Below are 24,777 nucleotides of genomic sequence, written 5' to 3'. Positions count from 1 at the left end.
ATTAGTCGAGAAATGACAGAGTAGATTATAAGTGCAGGTACATCACTTTATGCATAAGAAGAATCAGTACAGCTTTGGGTAGATTGAGATGAAGTGAGTTGAGTTTAAAAGACTTGGAGAAGGCTGTGAAGACTTTATCATGGGGCAGAGTTGGACGTACCTGAGGAGCTGAAGTACGTCAGAACAGATTTAAATGCAGATGTCGAGGATGGAGGCGGCAGCGGAGGCCATTTAAAGCAGAAATTGTGCCGAGTTATAGAAATTGCAGTTGAGTATTCGGCGGGCACGGAGCCGCAGGCGGGCATACCTGTGACTCTGCACTTTGTGATGAATGACCCCTGAATGCAGATGTGGTGCAGAATTATAGGACTGCTTCAGCGGGTGGCTCGGGGGGCCCTCGGCTCTGACAGGGGCCATGCATCTCAAGGGGCTCGGCTCCGCAGCGTGAGGTTTCTCCCAGCAGAGGCTGCAGGGGCCCGGGGGATGATCAGCAGCTAATCAAACCCCTGCTCGAACACAGACCATCCCACCTCTTCACTGCCTATATCCTCAATTCTCCTGTATTCCCTCTATTGCCTCTTCTTTCCTTTAATCTTTTTTTGTGTTGTGTTTTCTCTCTTTAGCTCTCCTGTCTTCTTTTCTTCCTATATTTCCCATATCTGTTTTTGTCCTTTAATTTCTAGCTTTTCTTTTATCTTCCTGTTTAACCCCGTTCCTGTGTTTTTATTTACTTTAGGTTGTCTTCTGTTTGCCACTTTGATCCCGTTTGTCTTTCTTTGTACCCTTGTTTTTTCTTTGCCTCCTTCCTGTTTCCCCGTCTCTGAGTCTCAGTTTTCCTTTCCTCTTCTTTCCTTCACTTTGTGAGCTTTGTTCTCTAATTTTGTCTCTTTCTCGTCTTTTCTTTCTTCTTTCATCTATATGAATCATCTCTTTTCTTGTCTGTCTTTTTTTCTTTCCCTCTGATTGTTACCTTTTTTCTTTTTTTGTGTTCGCTCTATTCAGGATCTTTCATATTGTCTTCTCCTTTCCTTTTTTCAGATTTGATTCCCTCGTGTCCTTGCTTATCCCTTCATTTTGCTGTTTATCCTTTTTTTCTGCTCTTGCTGTTTTTCCGTTCTCCGTACTTTGTATCTTTTCTTCTCCTCTCCTGTCTGACGTCCTTACTTTACTTTAGTGTTCTCCTCTAATTTACCAGCCTTTACTGATCCTATCAGCTGTCTGGGGTTTTCTGTTGGCCTTATCTGCTGGCTCTGTTTGTGTGTTTTTTGTGTGCTTCCGTATGTGCATGTGTGCTGCTGTGTGCATCCGATGTGCTGCTGAGTAAAAAGGAAAGAGGCAGCTTGCTGTGAATATCAGGCACCCTCCTCCGTCTCTGCTTTCCCTTTTCTTCTCCCACCTCTACTCTTCTTTTCTTCCATTCTTCCCGGCGTGCTCTCCTCTCCATCAGGGCAGGAGCAGCCCAGGAGCAGAGATCCAATTTAGATCTTCCTCCTCAGCTTTCTCTGCCTTCACCGGCTCAAGCAGCGAGCGCACACTATCCTATCTCCTCCCGGCTCAGATTGAGCGACTCGGAGCAGGCTCTTCTCCTTGTTTCCATGCTGTTTTATCAGGACGCTACAGTAGTGTATTAAGACCGGAGATCGGAGTATACGGGGGGCCTGGCGCCGCACAGTAGGCTGAAGATCATTAAAGTTGTTTATAGCCTCAGTGGGAAGTCCAAACTTGCTCGGCAGATGAGATATATTCACTCGGCTTCTGCCAAATGGAGCTTGCGGCCTCGGCATCACGGGCAGATGATTACCTTTGTGACGCCTCCTGCTCGGCTTTTATTTATAGACACCCTGGGACCAGAAAAAAGTGGGAATGTTCTGCATAAAAGAGACCGTTCTGGTTTATCTAAAGTGATTGTGGTGTTATCTGCACCTCCTCTCATTGTATATTGCTTCAAGTTAAATGTATTTGTCTGACTGTTAAACCAATTGTGTGATGTGTGATATCCTTAAATCTCACGAGTGCAGAGAGGAAACGTGACGTAAAGGTCAAACCACCTGAGGAATGCTCACTTATGATCATTCCTGATAGATAATTGTGCGGTAAAGTCCTGTTTCAGGAATTCTGAATCGAACAGACGGACTCTGATTTGGTGTAAGAGGAGCCATGTAGCAAACTGAATTTTTTTCCTTATTATGTTGTGATCAAAGGGACAGGACACTTACGACCTGATCAGCAGGGCAACGTGGGGATCATCCTCTCCTATCTCGGCCTCCGTTTCAGCCTGCACGCACTTGAAGCTCAAACCCAGAGTTTTCAAACACAAACAGGAGTTTGCAGCAATCACATTGTACCGACTGTCACAATTCAGACCCACGTGCAGCCTTGGATGATTTATTAAACAACAGACAAAAAGGGCAAAAAGGCAAAAATCCACAATGCAAATCAGAAGTGTCATAACCCAACAAAACGGAAAAGACCAAAAGACAGAACAGAAAGTCTTACTGTGGGATCAGGGCAAAAGCATAATCCACAGGAAAAATCAACAGGAGAAAGACACGGGGAGCCACGAGGAAACAGGGAGATCCAGACAAAAGACGACGATGAACTAGCAAAGAAACACCATACTATACTAGCAGTACGTACTGATTCGGCCAAAATGTAGTCTGCAGTATGCAAACAGAAGCAAAATGTGCCAAAAATACCCGGATGTCGTACTGATTCAGAAAAAGTCTCCAGTATGCATTGTACCAGTCTACCTCATCTACTGTACCCCACAATGCAAAGCGCTGGAACGTCACAGCGGCAGTTAAAATAGTGGACAGCAGCAGCATTGGAGCAGAAGGGGGCGCTATAGTTAAAGAAGAGGCAGTTTGTTTTTGTTCGGCTTTGCTTTTGTTTACATCCACTTTCCAAAACCGGAAATGCAGTTTGTAGTATGTAGTATATAGTATGTAGTATGTAGTATGGAGGATATGGTAAATAGTATGTAGTATGCAGTATGTAGTATGTAGTATATAGTATGTAGCATATAGTATGCAGTATATAGTATGCAGGATGTAGTATGGAGGATGTAGTAAATAGTATGTAGTATATAGTATGCAGTATATAGTATGCAGGATGTAGTATGGAGGATGTAGTAAATAGTATGTAGCATATAGTATGCAGTATGTAGTATGCAGTATGTAGTATGTAGTATATAGTATGTAGCATATAGTATGCATTATATAGTATGCAGGATGTAGTATGGAGGATGTAGTAAATAGTATGTAGTATATAGTATGCAGGATGTAGTATGGAGGATGTAGTATGCAGTATGTAGTAAATAGTATGCAGTGTATAGTATGCAGTATGTAGTAAATAGTATGTAGTATATAGTATGCAGTATGTAGTATGCAGAATGTAGTATGCAGTATCCGATTTCGAACACAGCCAAAGGCTATATACACAGGGGGTTAACAGGAACAGGTGAACCTAATTAACACAGGTGGAAACAGTGAGGGCAGGGCACACTATCTAAAAGGCAGGAAACGAAACAAAGGAAGGAAGTGAACAAAACATGACATACATAGGGCAAGAACTACAAAATAAAACAGGAAACACTAAAAACCAAACTCAGGACTGACAGGAGGACTACAAAATAAAACAGGAAGTGATCTAAACAATGAAATAGAAATGAAATGCATTACTAAACAGGTCTAAATCAAGACGGAAACACAATTAAATTAAATGCTAAACAATGACAGCCCATGACACCCACGTATTCTTGTCCTCTGTTCCAAACAGAGTCAGCCCTTGAAATTCATTAAAGTACGAGGTGGCTGCTGTTACCTTGGTTTTCAATAGTTTGTAGCACATAATATAGTTAAAGTAAAGACCAGCACTATCTGATCCATTTCACGCCAGATTGCCTTTTGTTGTTTCAGACTGAGGACCGAAAATTCTAATTTAGTGCGATAAAGTCCCCTTAAACTTCTCTTGTTTGCCTTCATTTTCCTGCACTGTTTAAATTAAATACTTTGCAATATGGCGTTATTATTACAGCCTGGCAAAACATTTTCTCCGTAAACAGAAGACGGCAGAATAAAAAAAGCTCATCAAAGTCGGCTCAGTGGAAGTGTCTGTACCTGGTGAGTCACAGAAACGGGAGAGTTTGTCTCGCTCTCGTCGCTTGCTGGGGGTAAACTCATCCCCAGCTGCTGCTGAAGCAGAGATGAATGCAGCGGATGAAAGCGGAGCAGCGTGCAGCCGCAGCGTACGCCCACGTCAGCGCGTGTATGCATGTGTGTGGGCTCAGCAGCGATCCTACATGCTGGGCTAATTACTCGAGGTAATTTAACAAAACCTTTCGCCGCTCTGCCTGGCCGGTCTAGATAACTCTCCTGAGTGGTGCTGGTGGGGGAGGCCGGGCAGGGGGGGGAGTCCAGGGGAAGGCTTCAAACCCATAAAACAAAGGCATCTGCTGGGTAATGTTATTAACACGCAGCCTCTGAAGAAGTCCACGGGAAAGAAACTACCTTTGGGGAACATCCGAGGCAAAAAAATTCACATGCTTAATTGAATTTTGAAGGTGTTCTGTTTTGTTTTCTCCTGAATTTCCTCTCAGGACAAAATTTAATTGTATGTTTGTTTAACTAGATAATTCTGTTGTTGTTATTGTCAAGAAATTGAAATTGAAGCAGCCCTCAGATTGAAATAGAGCCTCTACATTGGACACAATAGTCGTACTGATGAACACAATCAAGGACTGTTGAAAATCAAAATGATCCCGCTGTCACATCCAACATCAGTCTGACAGCATGTCTCTAACAACTCCACATTTATTTGCAGCGCCTATTCCCTCTCCAGTTCGAGTATGTGCTGCTGTTGTTACAAAATAAGGCACGTAAACAAGCCAGAACGGAGGAGCAGCTTGCACCTGCTGCAGTGGAAATTGGACTTGGCAGACGAGTCTAACGACGGCCCTGAGCGGTAAAAATTAAAAGCTGCCGGTCGTCTTTCATTTCATTATTTACCCGTAGTGTACAGATGTGTTGCGGTTATCACGGCCTGCCCTCATTTCTCCAATTGTAAACACACCGGATGAGAAATACATTTTGCCTGAAGCTAAAACAGACGTGTGGACCGGCGCAAACCGAGCCTCGTTGGATTGCTTCTGGCAAGGCCAAAATAATTGTTTCATCTCGTCTTGTACCTGGGGATTGAGGAGCAGAATTAGCCAAGTGTGAGATTGCACCACCTAATGTTGGTATGGAATAGTTGTCAGTATTTTTGCTCCCATTCCTCAGCAGTCCATGTACTCTGAATATAATGACGTTCTCGCACTGAGGTTTTTGGAAACAGGCAAAAAAAAATCCTAATACTGACTTCTTGGTTTCATATCTTGTTATTGAGTCATTTATCACATCAAGCTCTAAGTGATGTTAATATTTTATCGCCCTGAGGGGACAATATTGGCTTTTACTGCAATCAAATGGAAAACAAAATTGCAATTTGCTCCCTGTTAGTATTTAATTAGGATACTTTTATCTGGTTCACTCCCACCTCTCTCGTGAGTCCTTTAAGAAGCTTCTCTAAAGTGCTTCCAGAGTGGGATGGAAGCACTCTTTGAGGAAGTCCCACAAGGTCCTCAGCCAAATTACAAGTTGGATTTTACTGTTTTAGTTTCGCAAAGTTGACCAAGTTAAGAAGAAGGCATAAAAATACTGAACTTCCCTGATTGGAGTGTTCCTTCTTTCTGCTTTATTAAAGATGAAAACAACTTTTTTATGGAATTTTATGGACTGTAAGAGCCAAACAATGTGCTACAGTGTTTTCTGTTCTGTGATTGCTTCTCAACCAATGGCTGAGGAGCAGCACACACACACGGATTAAAAATAACCTCTGCATGTGCTGGAAAAGACACAAGCTGGTGTGCATGCATTTGTTGTAATGTGGAGGACAGAGGTCATGATTATTGTGTTGGACTCACTCTCTCAGATGAGATGGTTCTTTTTAGTACGTAGTACGAGTTGCACAAGTTGCTCTCCTGTTGTGCTCCTGACAGTGAAGCTGATTGAGTACATTTGCCTGCCTGAGTGGTCAAAACATTTCAGTCAGGACAGACTTCATTATGAGTGAACACGTTTGGAAAGTCTATGCCGATTAGACCCCATCGTGATGTCTTCGCGTACTCGAAGGGGTAGTGAGGCCAAGAGCAGGATAGGATACTCCCCGATGGAGTCTAGACCAGGGGTCTCCAAGCCTGCTCCCGGAGAGAGCTCCCTTCCTGCATGTTTCAGGTTTCTCCGTACTCTAACACATCTGATTTGAATGATCTGCTCGTTATCAACCAACTGAAGCTTCTCAGGGGATTGATAACGAGCAAAACATTCGAATTGGGAGTACGCAGAAACCTGAAACATGCAGGAAGGTAGCTCTCCCTGATCTAGACACTGGTGGTGTTGGAGCTGGACTTGGACACAGATGAGATGGATCGGAGGTGAACGGGGTGGAGGAGAGTCGCAATGATCGAGCTGAAACGACAGACTGACAGCGGAAGAACGGATTTAAAATTTGACAGCAGCAGGATGATTGGTCGACAGAACTTGAGGCTAAATCTGGTTGGTTTAGTACTTAAAATAGTATACGCCCCATACTTGGGGAGAGACGTGAATGAATGAGTATGAAACAGTCTCCCTGCTTGAACTTAAACTGAGCTACATACACACCTGTTAGATCAATAGATCTGGATACCACACCCAAACATGGGCGACTATTCAGTCCAATACAATTGCTCGTCCGGCCTGTACGTCAAATAGAGTGTAGCTTCTGAGTACCTGTAGCTTTACGTTTCTCCCTCTGTACCGCCATGAGTTCCTGCTCTGCCTATAGACTTTATACTGTGATACCTCCAGGGATGAAAATTTTTTTTAAAAATAGCAGTTCAGGATGTCTTATAACAGCTTTGCAGACCTTTCTGTTATTATAGCGGCGTAAAGGGAAGAAAATTTTTTGCTGCAATACTTCCAGTTGCCACAAAATAAAATTGGAAGCACGACTAAGAGTTCAGACTGTACCCAGATCTGACTAATACTGACTAATGTGCCGACCTGCTGTTACCACCAATAACCGCCGCGCTCACCCGATTAAATGGTAAATGGTAAATGGACTGTACTTATATAGCGCTTTTCTAGTCTTTGCGACCACTCAAAGCTGCTTTTACACTACATATCACATTCCCCCATTCACACACACATTTACACACTGATAGCAGAGGCTGCTACGTAAAGTGCCCAACTGTCAATCAGATATCACATTCATACCCGTTGGCTATGCCACCGGGAGCAATTTGGGGTTCAGTGTCTTGCCCAAGGACACTTCGACATGTAGCCTGAGGGAGCTGGGGATCGAACCTCCGATTGAAAGACGACCGACTCTACCACTGAGCCACAGCCGCCCCACAATTAAAGTGTTTGTCACATACTCCTTTGGAGATCGTTTAGTGCTTGATCAAGCAGTTCACAAAGATGAAGCTTTGTTTTTTATAATGCATTCATATGACGAGACAAAAAGTGTATTAACTGCGTATAAATGAAACCATGAGTGAGATGAGTCGTTTCCCCAGCGCTGGTGTTGGGTCGAGAGTTTCTCACGTTGATTTTTCATGAAACATTTCTCTCTCTCGGAGATCGTGGCTGCTCCTCCCCTCCGGCTCCTCTTGTTATCGCTCTGTGTATTTTGTCTTTTGCTCATGCTATGGAGCAGAAATACATCAGTGTAATGGCTGCTTGCTACAAGCTGCCAATCTTCCCAGCGAGGGTCTGGTTTGTTTATGGTAATTATTATTATTATATTTGGAATCTATAATAACATGTCATTAACATTTCTCTTTGTTTTAATGCTGATGTTAAAATGCTACAGGAAGCAATTCTGAAAGACTGCACAGGAAGTTAAAGAGGAAAAACAAACAAAGAGAGAGAAGAAGAAGAAGTTTTTATTTATTGGGAAATGTTTCATTGAAGATGTTTTCCTCTCCGTCTCAGTCGGGGGTCTTGGGACAGAGGATGTCCAGTTCAGTGCAGTGGTGAATTCTTTGTTTTAATTCTGCTCTTGTTGAATAAACCTGACTTGACAAGAGAAAGAAAGATAATCCAGACGGGCGTTCAGGATGTGAGGAATGAAAACACAAACCTGTGACCCCTGTTTCCCCTGTAGAGCGGTTTGTTTACATGAATCATGCTCATTTCTCAAAGTCAGAGCCCTGTATTGATGATTTATTGTTAAAACTCCGGCGTGTCAGAGGTGAGCCGCTGTTCAAAGCTGTGGTATCCCAACATGCATCTGAGTATTTGTTATTTTCCCTGTTGCTGCTGCTGCTGCTTTGACTGCAGCGTTTCCAGCAGGACGATCCGTCCCACTACGAGCTCGTTTGTCTGCATCTGAACTCTTCCCCCTGTCAGTTGTTGGGGAGGAGGGGGGGCAGTAACGCTACGTGTGTGTGAGTGCAGGATCAACAGCTGAAAATTGCTGCAAGCTCGGAGGCATGCGAGCAAAGCATATACACAAACACAACCTCCTAATGACCTTCTCTGCTCAAAGATGCATGAACGTAGCAAGTTCTCATCTGCACAGAATAATCCGCCGTATGCACCAACATGCTGTATGCAATGTTGATGGATTTACTTCTCTGTTAAAGTGATGGATATTTAGCTTTCAAATATACATATTCGCTTCGTAACTGTCCCTTTAACAGCTTGTTATAAGATGACATTTCTATTACAGACGGGGCTGTGAGGCCCTGCTTTACAAGTGTAATCATCCCTGTAGGCCTGTGGTAAACTCATCCATCAGTTTAATCACGTATCAAATAGAATATATAATTCTGCTGCGTGTTGAATATCGTCTGAGAGCCTCCATGCAGAGTTAAAAAGTCATTAACAAATCGCAGCGTGACTCACACTGTCCATGTAAAGCATCGTGCTGTGGAGTCATACTGTAGGCAGTCAGCATGAACAAAAGTAGAAGGCGTAGGGAACCTGATGGTCGGGTAATTATTGTCCCGCACAGAGTTATTATAGATAAAGTTTTTATTTTTGTTTAGTCTTTAATTTTGGTTTTTGATTTCAGTTAAGGGCTGCACGGGGGTGCAGTGGTTAGCGCTGTTGCCTCACAGTTAGAAGGTCACCAGTTCAAACCCCAGCTTGGGCAAGGTGGGCCCTTCTGTGCGGAGTTTGCATGTTCTCCTCGTGCATTCGTGGGTTCCCCTCTGGGGTCTCCTGCTTCCTCCCACAATCGAAAGACATGCTTGTAAGGTTAATTGGTAACTAAATTGCCTGTGAGTGCCAAAGGTTGTCTGTCTCTATGTGTCGGCCCAGTGATTGACTGGCAATCAGTCCAGGGTGTACCCCGCCCTTCACCCAATGACAGCTGGGATAGGCTCCTGTCACCCCGCGACCCTGAACAGGATAAGCGGTATAGATAATGGATGGATGGATTTCAGTTTAAGTTTAACGAATTCATAAGTATATTATTTTTATTTTGAGGAATTGGCCAGTTTTAGTTTAGTTTTAGTTACATGTATTAAGAGGTGTTGATTTAAAGATGAAAGACATCAAATATGATTTTCATTCAGCCTTTTATTTAGGCCAGTGTCTCTCGAGAAGTCAAACAGAGCTGGACATGTTATTTATTTAATGTTTATTTTTATAGGGACAGCATCTACAGCCTGCTTGCAAACCAAATTGTTGAGTTTTGGAAGCTGTGTGCATTTGCTCCTCTGCGACCCGCAATTACCCATAATGCCCTTCCCTGTGTGGACCCACAGAGACGTGTGCTTCCCTTCTCGGGACTATAATTCCTGCCTCAGAAAGCAGAGCCGTGTTTGAGGTGTTATAGAAATGTAAAAATGTCTGACCCGGCAGGATTGCAGTCCCGGCTTTTAAAGAGGAAAAAAAAGGACTTTTGGGGGCTTATTCATATATCAGAGCGGCATGCAAAATTGCAAGCTCATTCACTAAGTGAAGTGCAAGTCTGACTGAAATAGTTTATTATCCACTAACACAAGTAGAGAGCAAACAGAGGATAAAATGCCCTTCTCTGTCAGAGCTGCACATGAGCTAAAAACACACAGACACACATCCAGAGGGGCACAGAGGAACACAGAATCCCCCTCTGTTACTACATCAGCTGCACTGAGCACACACACACACACACACACACACAGGCATCTAGGTCTTTGTGCCACTTCCCTCAGCTACCTGTGTGACAGCCTGTGTATCCTGCTGGTTTGAAAGGTAAGCCTCAGAGAGACGGCACACAGAATGATTGTGTAAAATGGGTCAGAGCCTGAATATCATTACTGCCCCGCTCCCCATGTGTGCGCTTACAGCGACTCCATGTGTGTGTGTGTGAGAGAGAGAGACAAGCTGTGTGTGAAAAGTGTGTGCGTACACAGTTGCAAGTGAGTGTGAAACCCGTGTGTGTCACACTCAGGCAGCACTGCCACTTGGGGCGTTAAGCTCAACTCTCCTGAGTATAAAGACCAGCGTGGGAAGGGATTGAACTTGTGTGTTATGAGGTGTGTGCGAGCAAATTGAGAGGCAGTGTCAGGAGTGTGTGAAACCATGCCATGGCCCAGTTTCTTGTCCGGCTCAGGAATTCCAAACACAGAGCGAGCAAGATGGCGAGGGAGCGATAGGAGGAAGTTATCTGTATGCGGGTGAGGCGGCGGCGTTCTCCATATCCATATCCCGCGTCGAGGTAAACCCATGAATATTGTACGAGGCGAGCTGCTGCAGCAGATCCGCCTGGTGTTTACAGGCGGTGGAACTCATCCCCACATATGGATGAGATGCTGATAAACAGGAGATATTGGCATTACAGAGTCAGGTGTGTCAGGCAGCCCTGCAGCGACAGGAGAGCCCCACCGGCACCGCCGACACAAATCTCCGCTCCCACTGACGCCTGCACTTGATATCCAGCCGTGGCCCCGCGCAGCACACGGGCGGCATTGTCATGAAATTGTGCACAGTGGGGGGATTTTGGGAAAGGGGAAGAGGAGGGGTATCCAATTTATGCCTGCAGATCAGTGTGTGTATCTCAACAGGGGATGGAAATGTGTTTTTACTGTGGTTGCTGACACAAACAAGAACAGTAACAGTAAAGCCTCTGTTATCCATGTCTTTAAAAGTGGCGTGTGTTCACCTGGATTTAGAAAGCTTGTGTGATTTGTAATACTATGTTTTTCTTTTGCTTTCCACAGTCCGTCCCGAAACCCATCGCCCTCGAGCCTTGCTTTGGCAACAAAGCCGCCGTGCTCTCCATCTTTGTGCGGCTACCCAGGGGCACCGGCGGCATCCCTCCTCCAGGACAGTCTGGTAAGATGCAGCGGCTGAAATCCTCCACTTTTCTTCTCTCCTCGCTTCATCTCTCTTTGTTTGATTGTTGGTCCCTTTTATCGCCCACCTCGCCTTCATCCACCTTCCTTCCTTCATCTTATAAAGCTTTAGTTTTAGTCAGACAAAGGCATGTTTACACCTGATAGCAGCACTTTCTAATTGATCCACTGTGGAGGTCTATTCAGAAAAAATAACACTCAGGAAATTAACTCCAAGACAGGAACAAAACTGGCGTTTCAAAAGTAGCCTGCCGGGAAAAGAGAGGGTCAATTCCTTTTTAAAGTCGCCCTGTGTTGCAGAGGCTCTTTGTGAGGGTCTCAAACTTTGCATATACCTTGAGAAAGTTGTTTTAAATGACACACGAACAGCCTGGGTCACATGGTACAGGAGAACCGATTGGTCTCTGAGTCTCCTGAAGCTTCCACCTTTACTCTGCTGTTTGCACTGTACTTAAAGGGGAACTCTGGTGGTCCTTAACCTCAGTTCTCATTTATTTGTTTGGCTGATTAAATGACTAATAGGCTCTAGCCTCTTTTGGAATTGCTCCAGTTGAGTACGGTTCTGCAGAGTTAAATTAGCTCTCTGGTAGCTTTACAGAGTGCAGGCTGTTTCTGGGTTAAAAAACAAAGATTACCTGAACAAAAAAAGGTCCATGTGGGTCAGAACTTTTCTGATATGTTGTTAGACTCTTCACTAACAAGACCACGTCATTGCTATGGTGTGAAAGTAGTTTATTTGGAATGTGCCAAAGGCTCGAGGTAAGGTGGGATGAAAGGGGGTCGAATGGGGTCGAGTCAGCCGGAGCTGTCAGGATACTGAGGGTCGAGGCTCAGGGCGGGGGCACGTCTCGAAGCACTTTGTGGTTCATCATCCTCCGGTGGTTCCTGTGTTGAGACAGGAGAGAGGAGAGGAATTGGAGCTGAGACGAACAGGAGAGAAGAGGTTAGGCGGGATTACATGTGTGCGCGCAGCGATTAGGGAGACGCAGGTGTGAGAGCTAACGAGACGCAGGTGATGGAGTGAGCGAGGGAGGCGTGGTCCTGTTCCTGAACTTATTCTTATTCTAATTATTTGTTTGGCTGTTTAAATGACTAATAGGCTCTAGCCTCTTTTGGAATTGCTCCAGTTGAGTACGGTTAAATGAGTTAAATTACTGCTTTTGCGAATGGAGTCTGGTAGCTTTACAGAGTGCAGTGTAAAGGCTGTTTCTGTTTTACACAAAAAAGATTATTACCTGAACAGAAAAAATGCAATTTAAAGTGTTACTAGTTTAAAAAACAAGGTTATAACCTTAACAAAAAGGCCATCTCTGTAAGGATGCTTTCTGATATGTTGTTAGACACTTAAAAGAACAATCTGAGCCCGTCAAAAACGAGCACTTTGAGTGGACATACTGTGAGCTGGCACTTTTTCTAATGAGATTTGGTTGTAGCCATTAACAATAATAATAATGATAAGTTTATTTGGTAAAGCACTTTTCACAAGACAAAGTCACAAAGTGCTTTACAAAATATGACAATAATAGTGAAAACAATCATAAGATAAAAATAAAACGGTGTCTCTTAAGTTGCTTTTTAAAAGCGTCAGAAACCGCAGAGCGTATTTGCATATGTAGAATGTTCCAAAGTGTCGGAGCTACAACTTCAAAGGCACGATCACCTCTGGTTTTCAGTCAGACCTGAGAGACGACAAGTAGACTCCGGTCAGAAGACCTGCAGGTGATGTAGGGATGGAGCAGGTCTGAGATGTACACAGGGCTTTATAAATGAAAACAAGGACCCTAAAAATGAATCCTGAATTTAAGTGGAAGCCACTGCAGGGAAAATAAGATGGGTTTAATGCGACTTGACCTGCTGGACCTGGTCAACAGCCTGGCAGCAGCGTTCGTAGACTCACTGAGGCAGGTGAAAAGGGAATTGCCGTAGTCGAGCCGGGAAGAAAACAGAAGCATGGATAAGCATCTCTAACTTAGTTTGGCAATGTTTCTTAAATAAAAGAATCATGAACATTACAGACATTTCAGGCTGTCGTTCAAACCCCAAAGGAATGGATACCTGATTTCCCCTTTAAGCGGCTACATGGTCCAAACAGACATCACCCTTATTTTCCTCAGGACCACCCAGCGGGTTAGTGTGGACTTTTAAGTGTTACATGTAAGCAATGATTATCGCAGCTTCTCTACTCTGTCACATTTTGACAAAAAGATACGTTTCACCCAGATGTCTTTCTGCGTTTTTCTTTGACACAAAGAAAACCAAACAAACTGCGCTTCTCTTCCACTTCAAACTGAGCTAAAACTGTATTTTTCCTTTCAAATCCTCTTACGTAAACAGAGGGGAAAGTATCGCCGTGGAGACGATCCTCAGTTACAGAAGAGCAGAGTCAGGAGATAAGGGGATATGTGATCCACACCTACTGTAGAACAGAGGCTACGGATCTTGTCGACCACGGTCTCATTAGTTTGCTGTAATTATTTCATGGCTGCACCATTAACGTGACAAGCATGTATTGATTTTTGAAGATGCTGCAGATACAGTAGCAGGCTGCAGCGCTCTCCTTGCTTCCCTCCTCGCCTTCTTCTCTCACTCAGCCCTCGATGGTGAAATGACGGCACGTTGGTTGCTCTCCCACTCGTCTGTGTTTCCCTTTCCTCCATCTTTGTGTCTGCATGTTGTCTCATAGAAGCACGCTGCAGCTCTCCTCTTCATCTTCCTCTCCTTCCTCTTCTTTTCCTTCACGTCAGTGGTCCTGATTTGAAGAGCGTTCTTCCTCCTCCCTCACTCTCTCTCCCCGGACTCTCTGATAGCTCTGAGAACGGAGCCCATCACTTCCTTTCATCCTCTGCTCTGTCACTTTCGTTCTTTACATTCCCATCTGTCCTTCATCGGTTTTCCTTCTCTTTCTTCCCGAGACAGTCTGAAAGGACGCAGGACCAAACACTTCACGTGTCTTTTCTGAAAGTTTCTCGTCCTTCTTCTTTGAGTCCTTGAAGAAGGAGATGGAAGCGGTAAAGAAGAACTCAACTTGATTGCTTTTCTCTTCTTTCCCTTCTGTGTCGTACAGCCTCTTTGCCTCCCACAGTCCCCAGACCTTCACTGAGCCCCAGGCCCTTATTAATTACCACTTAGTCCTTTTGTCATAACAAAACTGCCTCTGCTCTCAGCGGAGCTTTCCCTCGGGCAGCTTTTTGTTCAGACCATGTTAGCTGTGTTCCCACCGTCTCCTCATGCCTGCGGGGTCTCCTGTTAGAATGCTTTTAAACTCGTTTCCCATCCGGCCACGTTCGCTTTCAAATCCTCAGGCTGCTGTCTGTCGTTCAGCGTCACCGCATCACGGCACATCTGTATACAGTTAAGCTCGCTCCAAAATGGCCGCCCCCTTCTCCCTCTCCACATAACCGAGAGGAGGTCAGCTGTGGATTATCTCTGATTTTTATCTTGCTGCTTTGAACCTTCCTGAACCCACTTTAAGGTCTAGAAAGGATCTAATAGTTGCAGCCTGTTACGCTGAAGACTCTCAGACTGAACGATCCCAGCTGCAGCGTCTCCCCTTGGAATTGATATATCGCCGTCGGCTATGTGCACTCGATCGGGGTAAATGCATCCATCATCGGAGATAAATGGAGTTTATTGGAATTTCATGGCTCGCAGAGTATTAATAAATGTTAATGAAGTGTGCTAGGAGTTAATGATTGCCAGCGCTGCCGATCTACAGTCTTACTACGGCAGCCTGTCTGTGGCTGTGAGGGGGATTCTGTGTGTGTGTGGGTGTGTGATCCAATTTTACACTGCACACTAATTCTCAGCGGGCTTTGTGTGCGCCGTGTGATCGTGACAGCGTTGATTGACATTGCTGACCCGCGATGCCCTGCGAGAGCTGCTTTACGAAAGGCGGCAAAATGCATTAAAAACACAATCACACTTAGAAAATCAATAAAAGTCAATCAGAAAGGATGACGAAGATAAAGAGTCACAAGAAAGCACTGCAGTTTGTTCTCGTAACGATGCACGTGGTCAGGTTACAGCTGCTTGTCTACTTGTCTGCTTTCGTTCATTTTGCACAAACATTTGAGTCTTAAATTAAGAATTTGCGTTTCTTTGCTATTTTTGACATCAATGAACGAGTGACATTTGGGTTTCTGTTGGTGTAACAAAATGTCACTTTGGGCTGAAACAGTAAGGTCCTTTTATAGGCCAAAGAAATAATTAATAATATAAATAAATAAACAGCAGATTGATCTAAAATGGAAATGATTGTAAGTTGAAGAATGTAATGTATACAATCATTATATTTATGACAGAGGCACAGCTGGTTGTTTTTAGTAATGACCCCTTACAACAAAACTGCGCCTGCTTTCCACCAATAATCACAGATGTCTTATTTAGTCGTTAATTATTTATTCACTCATCATGAAATTTGATTTAAAGATATAATCTCAAAGATTTTCATTTAATAAATGTCTGTTAAGTCTGCATTTGCAGTATTACAGACAGGGTGTCTGGTGCGACGTTCCCGGAAACAATCCTAAGGTGCCCAGTTAGTTTTCCATCAGCCAGCAGTGGTTGGTCTGTCAGAGAGGGTAGGCGGAGCTAAGCGGCTGCTTTTCTGCTCTCTGCAAGTGTTGTGAGTAAACAGTAATCTCCTATGGCTGAACAAACAAAGAAAAGATGGATGACTACAGATACAACTTCAACAATAAGTGAAAATCCAAAGAAGAAGAAACAAACTCGACGCTCAGATGAAGCAAACAGTCTGAAAAGGAAAGCGACCGTCAGTGAGGAAAATCAAGAGTTACAACCATTACAAAGGGAGCCAACTGTAGAGGTCTGGTTAGCTTAGACGTATGTCTCCCTAGTTGCCTTTTATCGCCAAAGGTGCTGCCAAAGAGAACAAAACTGAGAACTTTGAGATTATATCTTTAATATGAAATAATAGACAGTTTTGTCCTGTGCCTTAGTGATTTCGATAACAGGGTGAAGCTGCAGAGAAGCTAGGGGTCAGCAAATGCCAAGTCACTGCTAGGTTAACAGCTAAAGCTATTGGTGGCCTGGTTAGCAAGGTGCATCAGTCACTTACAGAAACCATGATACAAATTTGTACATTAATTTTCACTGACAAAAAAAATGGTTTTAACAAAATGAACTTAGTTTAAAAATGAACTCAAATTTCTTAGTAAAACAGAAAGAAAGGCTGAAAGAGGCATTTTTAGTTTGTGGTTGACCCCGGCGGTCAGCCAAAAAGAGCACATTGAACTTGACGTAATATTCACCTAACAGAACTCTTTGTGTGTCTCCACAGGTCTGGCGGTGGCCAGTGCGCTGGTGGACGTCTCGCAGCAGATGTGTGTGGGCTTCAAGGAGAAGTCTGGAGGCCTGAGGAACCGCAAACAGCAGCCCACCGCACAGCCATCCACCTGTATCTGACCACACACCCCCCCGACCTCATCTACCACCCAACCACCCAATGCTCTCCCATCAGCCCCCCCGCCTCGGCCCCCACCCTTAGAGACTTCCGCCAGCTCTGCTCTGGCAGGGAGAGGTGCATGCTGGGATGCAGAACTGGAACATTTTTGTGAGGGGCCGAGTCGCACGGCGGACTTGAGCCTTGGCGGGCTTCCCCTCTCCTCCTCCGGGAACTGTGGGTCCCTACAAACTGAAAGACAGAAAGTAGACACAAAGAGGGGGAGCAGGGGAGGGAGGGAGGGACAGAGTCGGTGCTGACATCACCCTTCCCCCCTAAAAAAAACATTTTACATTTGTCGATACCGCCTCGTTAGAGTCGAGGCGGCCACGGCTTGCTGCTAGAAGAGATCCTCGTCTCGTAGTTTTTGAAAAATCCAGAGACTTTGCAACCCGAAATATTCTCGTTTCACTTAAGTTATTGTTGTTTTGTTTTGTATTGTTTTATTTGAAGACAGGAACAAACTGGACATGTTGAGCTGCAAATGCACACACACAACACACACACACACACACACACACACACACACACACACTTCCAAAAACCCCTTCTTTCCGGGCCCTTGTACCCTCACCTGCTGTCATGTTCACAGCTCTGCACTGAGGGCGGGTGTCGGAGGAGTCCTGTACAGTTTGGCCTCCGAGCAAGCTAACAGCATGTTCAGTCTTCCTTTAATGAGGATCCACTGTAGGAGGCTGGCTAGGCAGCCAAAGCCCATCTAAAGAGTCTGTGACATTTCTAATCGGCCTATGTGTCTTCTGCCGCTGTCCTCTCTGTGGCCTGTCTCTAGTCTGTCTCCGCCCGTCTCTCTCTCTGTCTCTGTGGCCATCTGGCTACCTGGCTGGGTACAAACAAGACCACAACAACATCTCACCCACGCTGGCTGGCTGGCTGCATCACAAGCCAGCGCCAATTGAAACTTTTCCAGCTAATTACTCTTCGGTTGCAATGACATCCACGGCTCTGCGCACACAGGTGCACATGCGGGCCTCTCACACACGTTGGAAACCCCTCTGGTGTTTAATGATTGTCCCTTTGGCAGCCCCCGCATGAGCTCATGTGAAACAGGCTTCCTATAGATCGTCTGACTCTGATTGACTGAAGTGATTAGGCTGATCTGTGTGAGGGAAGCCGGGGCAACGGTTCAGCATCCGCTGTGATTGTTGCCTAAGAAATCCATAGCCTCTAATTGGTGCTACCGTGCCCCCAAATGCAACGCATCTGCCCCCCTCCTCAATGCCAGAAACCCTTTTGCTCTCCTCCAACTGTTCGATTGGCTATCCTTCCATGTCCCCGAGCAATGTACGGCTGCCCAATTAGCCTGTACAACTGTTTGGTTTGTGTTCATATTGATGCAGCTACAGTTAAACTGCTAACGCTAACATTTCCCTTTTACCACGCCAACAAGTCCAGACATGAAGCACACACAGACGTGAGCAGAGTGAGCCGAGACAATGCACAAGTGTATGCCTCTGTTTCCTTATTTGCACCTTTTTTTAATGGGACTTTTGAATTAGACACGTCTCGTTGAAAAACTTTCTCTCGGAGCTCCTTGTGCTGCTCCACGTGTGAGGTCCCTTTCAGCAGCAGCTTTTTATTTTTTTTCTTTCCTTTTACATCCGCTTTACACCTTTTCTTTGCACACCTCTCTCTGAAATCACTGGTCCATTTTGAAAGAAACATTACTTCGTTTTTGTCAAATGGGGAAAATGAGGGAAACTGCGGCCTGAAAAACACAAGAGACAGAAACAGAAAAACAGAGAAATCTCAGGCTGCTTGTTTGAAACAGAGCTGTTGCTTTGAAATGTCACTGGTAATTTTCTGTTTTCCGAGGGCATCACGGTGTCAGATCTGTGTTTCTTGTCTTTTTTTGTCTCTCCTCCTGCAGCACTGAAAATCAAAACAGGCATATTTGCAGAATATAAGCCGCAAACGAAAAACACCTGCAGGTCTGTGACTGCAGGCGGAGGCATACACTACTATAGAACGTATATCTCCTCCTGCCTCTCGGAGTTATTAACTTCCCGCCCTCTGAGAAGTACAGTAATAGAACAATTTAATAACTCACATTTAGCCCTAAAGAATTCGTCGTATTTAGCTCCAGCCTCTCACACGTATTCAGCGCACTAGAACTGCTCGGCGTCTGGTTAAAGGGCACACTTTTAGCACTGGGAAAAGGTCAGAGCAGAAAGCATGAACAAAGTTGACATTCTGTAATTATAGAGAGCTGGATGTGCTCACAACTCCACTCGGTGACCCCTGTGAGCATCGCTACATTAGAAGGCAGCTCTGTTCGGACTTGCACTTCACTTTTACTCTTTATCATCAGTTGTCTTTTGCTCTTTCCGCCTCGTGAGCGACCTTTTTTTTTTTAACCATCAATGCCTGGTTTAGGTTTGATATAGACTCTGTCGCTTCTGAGACTTTGTGGCAGGAAATAACCCCTCCATCATTTACAGATCTGTGGACGGTGAGTTTGTCCACCTGATTTGCACATTTCAAGAAAGCTTCGATAGCACTCTGTATGGCAGGTAACCAACCCTCCTTTGGAGGTGCTTTTTAATTTAAAAAATTGCGACAAAAGAGGGAACATTTTGGAAAGAACAAAGCTCAGGCTGTTGGAAGGCGATAAATGGTACAACTTTTGTCGACTTAGGTAAAATTTTCATTATTTATTGGACAGTTTTTCAATTTTTTTCCCCTTTTTGGCAAATTTTCAGGGCTTAATTAAAAAGGACGTACACATTAAGTAAATACTTATCAGGTGCTCCAAGCAGCTTAAAGAAATAATCTTGAAGATTTTAATTTAAATAAAAGTCACTATCTATCTCCGAATGAGGTAACACCAAGCGGCGCCCAGTTAGTGACGCGTTTTCCATCAGCCAGCAGTGGTTGGTCTGCCAGAGAGGGTAGGCAGAGCTAAGCGGCTGCTTTTCCGCTCTCTGCAAGTGATGCGAGTAAACAGTAATCTACTATGGCTGAACAAACAAAGAAAAGATGGATGACTACAGATACAACTTCAACAAGAAGTGAAAATCCAAAGAAAAAGAAACAAACTCGACGCTCAGATGAAGCAAACAGTCTGAAAAGGAAAGCGACCGTCAGCGAGGAAAATCAAGAGTTACAACCGGAGCCAACCGTGGACGTCACACATGCAGCACTGTCTGGATATCTGGGAAGTGTGCGCCTGCAATTACGGTTAATCGCCACAGGTGCTGCCAAAGAGGCAGAAACTGAAATCTTTGAGATTACAACTTTAAAACAAAAGCAAAAAATATTGAACGTAAATGTGACACTGAGCTGACAGAGAGCAGAGAGGCATGTAACGTGCGGCGTGCTCCTGACACTGTGGTACCTGAAGTGTTCGTGTCGTACATCAGCCCTCTGCAGCATCAGCAGCACTCTCGCTTCAACAGGAGCAGCTGTGAGAGCCGCAGATGTCTCATCTATTTTAACTTCTGCAGGTGAAATGTTCATTTCCACAATGTTCTCTTTCCATTTAAACCTCTTCATCACTTTATTTCATTCTGCGTAACAACATTCAGACAAAATGTGTAACCGCATTCATCCTCTGTTGCAAATTTTATTTAGTTTCACACAAAGCAGAAATCTCATTTTGCAAAAAAAAAACCTTGAAAAAGAATCTGTTCCACGGCTGATTCAAATGTACTGTAGTAATAATTTCACAAAGAATGAAGATTGTGGTTTTTTTTTTCCTTTTCTTTTGTAAATGAATGTAAAATGAGAAACCGCCTGTGCAGCCGCGGCGAATCTGTAAACTGGAGCCTGCTGGGAGAGCGCTCTGCCAGTCCCAGCGGCTCCCTCTGTGGGTGATGGGGCAGCTCAGTGGTTAACACAGACAGCACAGTAACTGAAAGGGGTCACAGGTCGGACCATGTAAGAGCTGGATGTCTTGTTCAAGATGTATCGAGAGAGAAAACTGAACTTGTGCAGCGGGATGTAAGGTCCGCAGCTGCACAGAACCTCTTCTGCTTGATGGTTCAGACGAGCAGATCCTGGGCCTGATTGTGTCTACAGATCTTTAAAGTTTGTTTTTATCTCTGCAGAAGGATTTATTTAAAACTTGTGTGAGAAACTATTTATTCACTTTGTTGTCCTGCGTGGCCAGTTTCATCTCAAATTGCAATACAAGCAGAGTGATGAAAAACAAACTTTATTAGCTTTAAACACTGTTTGACCCAAATTTGCTGTCGGCAGCCTCACACTGGGTTCCTACACAGGTCTGCAGAGTCTCCGAGCATCAAAAGCAATGAGGAAAATTCTATTAAAAATACTGTAATTTGGGATGCTCCCCCCTTGGACAACCTACACAGGAGTTTTCATTAGTTTTTGGCTGATTAGACGTCTTTTCAGGTGTGGGGGAGTCTACAGAAAGAGCTGCATTGACGTCTCAAATACTGTCCTTTTAGTTGTGTCACGACTGTTAGGGTAGGACTTAATCAAACTCACATTAAAGGGCCAGTTCACCGATTTTCAACCTCAGTCCTATCATGCTATAATGGGGAGCTAACGCCGTTATGGTAGAAAAAGAATACAATTCTGCTCTGTGCCTTTAGAGGATGCTATCCGCTTTTCTAATGGGCCCTGGGAAAACTCTTGACAACTTAAAATGCGTCATCTGGTGGAGGCCAGGGAGCTGGCTAAACTACACTTCCTCAATCTAGGACGCCCCCCTCCGATGTCACGTCTCCTTCAAAATCATCCGGTTTGAAATGCGATCCTGAAGATTTTTTAGACAATCCACCGGTATATTCTCGTCGTATTTTGGATTCTGCAGCGATCAATGTCCTTCACTGGAAAACGGTCGTATTTCACTCCTGCGCCTCTCGCTGGGCTGTTCCTTTCAGAGGGAGGGGTGCAATGCATGCTGGGTGTTGTAGGAATGTAGACTGGGCCCAACCACGAGCTGCTTGTACAACTTTCTCCACAGCTATGGCGCCAATTTCAAATATTATTGCTTCAATCGATTACAGAGAACACCAGCTTTGACCGACAGTAACTTGTTCCAGGGGTGAACTGCTCCTTTAAGCATGTTTATGTACAATATAAACATATAATGACGCTGTTTTTAAGACTAAAGAACGTATAATTCTATCTAAATATCAAGTCTAAAATTGTGCACTCTTTGATGCGAGCTAACTGATTTTCACAGCTTCATAATGTCAGTAATCAGAGGATACTTGTTTTGTGTCTGGCCCACATTGCTTTGTTTCTCCAGCACAACCCGTGAAGAGCTCCAATCAGCCACAAAGTAGCTGTTTCTCAAAAGGCCCCGCTCAGTCCGCCCCAGCCGTGCTGCCACCACATGCGTTTTCATCGCAGCCTCGCAGCGGGGGTCGGCTGGTCCCGCTTGATAGGACCCCAGCCAGCCTGTGACCGTCTCCTCCCTCTTTTCTTTGTGCTAAATTGACGGCTCAGCTTGTGCTCTGGGCTCGATAGAAATCACGCTGCGTTCACTTTTTAATATATTTGTGGCGTCTGACTTAATCTCTTTGGTTTGGAGGTTATCGTTACTCCTACCTTGCTGTTGGTAACTTTCAAGTATCAGTTTTATAAAACTGTGTTCAGCCACATCACAGCTGTGCTTAAGGTGCCCTGTGGAGTCTGTGATCTATCTATCCTTGAGAATGTGTCACACCTATTTCTTTTCTCATCACATTTCTGCTACGATTATTCTTTTTTAAAGGTGCACTGTTTACTTGCAGTCTGCTGGCATATTGCTGCGTTTCTTGGCTCAATATAGCCACTTGTAGATCGACACTCTCGTAGACTGGTGCAAAACTCCACAAGGTACCTTTGAGTCGCTGCTGATGCAAAGCAAACATTTCCTGCTGCCGCTACTTCACATTAACAGTTTTACTCTAGCAAAGCTGTGTGAGGCTTTTATTGTGAAGGAGCTGCAGGAAATGTTTGCATAGTAATAGTTAAAAGTAACGGAAAGCCACCGTAGGAAAAGCTGCAGGTGATCGGCTCTTGCTGCAGTTTGTGGCAACTAACAGACCTAAAAAAAAAACACTAGTTATATTAAGGCTTCAAATTGTCATGGCTGCTCTTGGTGCAGCTGAGCGCGGTCTCTCCAGTCCTTTTGGAAAACAGCATATGTGAAAATTCCTGTGTGGGTGTGGCTTATGTTTAAAATTACACAATGTTTGTTTCCTGAATCACATGTTGTAGTTGTGATACCGAGGAGTGTCCCAGCCTTTCCAGCTGAGACCCTTTAAAGTCGTTTCAAGAGTATCTAGCTTCCGTATCGTGATGTATTTCCGAGTGAAACAGGACGTGCGGGCGGGACATATCATTAGAGGGATTTGATTTGATCGTTGAGAAGTGGGCGTAGACAGACGTTCTCCACAGCGCAGTAGCTAGCTAACTGACCGAGCGCTCTTGGTGCTCTGCGGCTAAATGTTGCAGATTGATTGGCTGAAATTGTTTGGTGCTAACTTACGTAAGCACGCGTGAAATTTAGTTTTACCAGAAGAAAAAATGATCGGATTTTGATATAAGAAAACAAAGAAATTGATTTTCTGTATTTTTTTTCGCCTATATTGTCAAATAGATGCACAACATTACTGGGGATGTGTTCTAAAAGGATTAAAACTACATTTTAAATGAGACAAATCAAATCTTAAGAGCACAATACAAACTTTTCCCAGAGAATGCCGGACTGTCTCAGTTTCAAATCCTCTGACTTCCTGCTTCCAGGTAATGCATGAAAGCCCAGCGCTGTTGGTAAACACAAACTTTTCCTGTGTGCGCTGCACTGATGCTGCATTACAGGATTCCTGGAGTCCTAAAGTTCAGATTTTCCTCATGATTACCGCTCTGTGTTCATGGGGAGCTGCTTCGATGTGAGCTGCTCAAGATGTCTGAGAGGGAAGTTTGCAAAGGGAAATGTGTAGGAACCCCATACACCGTCTGCCTCCGTACCTGTGAGACACCTGTCCTGGATTTATAGAACAGAGCAGCTCCCTTTGTTTCGCCTGCTTTCCAAGCCTCAAACATTATCGGGTAACTTTACAGTGGCCTTATTTCTGATTCTTAACCTCTGTATTAACTGGTAGAAATGTGCAGCAAATACATATTTATAAAGTGTGAATTAGTAACCGGAAATCTCGCTAACATTCTCAGTACAAGCAGAGTTTCCTCTCAAACACTGGCAGCATTAATAGGTGTTTAAAAAGCTAGCAGGTTAAAGCTTCGGAATAAGGCCGCTGTAAAATCAGGCGTTGCCCTCTCTCTCTTTCTGTTCTTCTCTTTGTATAGCGGCATTATATATACTGAGGAAGTAGTTTGTTAATATGTATAATTTAGCAGTTGCTGTTTTCTTTGTAAATAATGAGAAAGTATTGTGAATGACATTTGTTGAATGGTTTTAAAAAATCATTTATGGCGAACCTCTCCAGGCTTTTCTAAATGTGACTGCAGTACATAGCATATTTTGTATGTCAGAGCGCAGTGTAAAGAGGAACAAGCATTACTAGAAGCTGATGAAACTACGTGTAAAACTTGAGGTTAATAGCTTACTGAACTTGTAATTACTGATGTACATAAAAGAATGACAGAACATTTTTGTCTATTATTAAATGTGAAAAACCAACCGTCGCTGTTTGACTTCATAACTGCTCATTTCAAACTTCTGCTGCAGCTCTTTGTTCGAGTCTGCCTGCAGTGCCAGAGGGTTGGTGCATCGTAATACGCACCCTTTCTGGTAAGATGTCTTTTAACCAAGCGCACTGAAATTTAAAAGGTTTTCTTTGATGGTTAAACAACAAAAACAAGCCCCGTCGGCAGCCCCAGAGGAAGCAATGTTCACCGCACAATGTGTAAATTTGGAAGAAGTTCAGGGAGTTATTTTAACATTAAATTTGTAAAATATCTGAGGAGCATAAATGTGCTCATAAAGCAAAGCAAGCTGCTTTGTTTGAAA

The 24,777-nt window shown here is 44.2% G+C and overlaps 1 protein-coding gene across 1 annotated transcript in view; it reads left to right on the top strand.

Annotated features, from left to right (window-relative positions):
• The window catches only part of atrn (attractin), a 180,017-nt gene extending 155,570 nt beyond the window's left edge, over positions 1–24,447 (top strand). The window contains exons 28-29 of the mRNA XM_069661237.1: positions 11,234–11,348; positions 16,668–24,447. Of these exons, the coding sequence (XP_069517338.1) occupies positions 11,234–11,348; positions 16,668–16,792 (240 nt within the window). The 3' untranslated portion in view covers positions 16,793–24,447. The remainder of the gene's footprint in view (positions 1–11,233; positions 11,349–16,667) is intronic.
• The last annotated feature ends 330 nt before the right edge of the window (positions 24,448–24,777 follow it).

Source organism: Semicossyphus pulcher, unplaced genomic scaffold (genome assembly GCF_022749685.1).
Source record: "Semicossyphus pulcher isolate SPU_LCO1_2020_fin unplaced genomic scaffold, fSemPul1.0.p SCAF_14, whole genome shotgun sequence".
Classification (NCBI taxonomy): domain Eukaryota; kingdom Metazoa; phylum Chordata; class Actinopteri; order Labriformes; family Labridae; genus Semicossyphus; species Semicossyphus pulcher.
Note: the sequence above shows the minus strand (reverse complement) of the source record. Positions and strands in the feature narration are given on the sequence as shown.